At 58.6% G+C, this 2,143-nt stretch overlaps 1 protein-coding gene across 1 annotated transcript; it reads left to right on the top strand.

Annotated features, from left to right (window-relative positions):
- Positions 1-593: 593 nt before the first annotated feature.
- Positions 594-1,920, top strand: SDRG_16959 (hypothetical protein; the record flags this gene model as incomplete). The annotated part of the gene is made up of 4 exons (XM_008623185.1): positions 594-1,124; positions 1,182-1,291; positions 1,343-1,808; positions 1,843-1,920. The coding sequence occupies 4 exons, from the start codon at positions 594-596 to the stop codon at positions 1,918-1,920; spliced, it is 1,185 nt and encodes a 394-aa protein (XP_008621407.1).
- Positions 1,921-2,143: the final 223 nt, after the last annotated feature.

The raw sequence follows: 2,143 nt of genomic DNA, 5'->3' as shown, positions 1-2,143 counted from the left end.
ACTTCGAGAAACCAAGAACGCTACGATCGCTTCCGACGTTTTGGTTTCGCCACGGCAAAGTACGAGTAGCTTTGCGGAGTAGCTCGTTCCCAGCCTCACACTTTCTTCTCTTCAACCAGATGCGCCGCCGACCAATCGAATACGCAGACCAGACGATGTCTTCATCGACCGCTGTGGATGACAAGATACACATAACGCCATCGCGCGCTGATTGGTCATATCGTTGTGAAGCCCACTATCTTGTCAACGCAGCGAGTAGCTCGGGCCAAAGACACGCTACGTCTGCACGCGTCCACGCTCTTCCTGTTTGCATCATCGCTCGCTTTTCGATCAACCAAATAAGATCGATCACCCGGCTGTGCTTGGTCAAGCGGCTTGCCTTGCGTGTCCACACCTCGAGGACGTCCCAAGTTTTTCAACTTGTAAAGAACGCAAAACCGGGTCCTGACCATTACGTGGCAGCGCGGAAAGCCGGGTGGCACTTGGGTGCGCATCACGTCGGTCGTAGCATCTGTCGAGTGCCGACGAACGAACGATGCACTGCATCGACGGCAACAGAAGAAAAAACAAACAGAATTCAATTGGACGCGCCGATGCCAGCCGTCTTCCACAGCGTCTGCAACGTGATTCAACGCCATTACACGGTGCACCCGACGACCAAGTCGGCCGCCGAAACGAGCGCTGAGCGCTACCTCGTTTGCCTCCCGGCGCTGCGAACGCCCGATACCTACTACGTCTCGCACTGCGTGGCCTTTAGCCGCTGGCACATCTTCCTGGCGGCCTTTGTCTCGCAGTTTTGTCTCGGCTCGCTCTACGCTTGGTCGGTTTACAACACGTACATTGACGAATACATTACGGGCGACGCCAACGCCGGCCGCGCCGTTCTCGCCTTCTACACGGCGAGCGGCTGCTTTGGCGTCTCAGCCGCGATCCTCGGGCCGTGGCTTGAGCGCGTTGGGCCGCGCTACGCGATCACGGTCGCCACGACGCTCTTCCTCTTGGGCCATCTCGGGACGGGCCTGGCGATCGCGATGAAAAGCATGGTCGGCGTCTATCTCTCGTACGGTGTTGTCGCTGGTACGGGTATGGGTCTCTGCTACAGCTCCCCGATTGCCACGCTCCAAGTACGTTTGTGGGCGATTTTGCACCCTTTTCTCTGATTTTTCGACTTTTTTTCGTAGAAATGGTTTCCCGACTTGCGCGGTACGGCGTCCGGGTTTGCGGTCTGCGGCTTTGGCGCCGGACCTGTTTTATGGGCTGTGGCGTTTCCGTACCCCGTGCAAACTCTCCAGTACGCACAAAACACCTTTTGCAATATACCCTAACCCTTGTCGGTGGTTAGGGTTCCGCTGTACCTCTCGTTTCCGGCGTTTGGGCTCCTCATGAGTCTCGTCTTGTACTTTTGCGCAATGGTCATGCGCAACCCACCGTCGGGCTTCATTGCCCACGGCAAGGACATGCACGGCATCAACCACGAACGCGTCAACCTGCTCGCCCACGGCCCCACGATGGGGAGCGCCGACGACGACCGTGAGAACTCGCTCAAGAGCCGGCGGCCGCGCCAGAACGAGTCTGGGCACGTGATTCTGTTTGTGCCTGAGGACCTTGCAAGCATCCCGGTCGCCGAAGACGATATCAACCGGACGCCGATCGTCGAGGGCGAGCCGCACCCGCACGAGTATTACCGCGAGTGCGACCTGGACGACGCCGAGCTGTTTTACTTTCAGCGCGTCAAGCAGCTCTCGCTCGTGCAGTGTCTCTTCTCGCCCGACTTTGTGTTTCTCTGGTGCATGTTCCTCTTTGCCTCTGTCTTTGGCCTCGTCATGCTTTCGCGGCTCAAAGACACGGACTTGCGCGTCTTCAGCGCCAACACCACTGCGCCGACGACCGCCGACGTCAACCGCGCCGAGCTCATGGTGAGCTACAACGGCATCTTCAACTTTGCCGGTCGGCTCTTGTGGCCCATGGCGTCCGACGTCGTGATTCGTCTTGGCGGCCTCAACCCGGCCACGGGCCGCAAGCTCATCTTCAGTGTCAACCTCTGCGTCCAGCTCCTCGTCGCGCTTCTGTTGCGCAACGCGCTGCTTTCGAAGAACCACGCGGCGTTTCAAGCGCTCGTGTGGCTCCTCACGTTTGTCTATGG

This window comes from Saprolegnia diclina (assembly GCF_000281045.1).
Source record: "Saprolegnia diclina VS20 unplaced genomic scaffold supercont1.167, whole genome shotgun sequence".
In the NCBI taxonomy this organism is placed as follows: domain Eukaryota; phylum Oomycota; class Saprolegniomycetes; order Saprolegniales; family Saprolegniaceae; genus Saprolegnia; species Saprolegnia diclina.
This window is presented reverse-complemented; position numbering and strand designations above follow the sequence as displayed.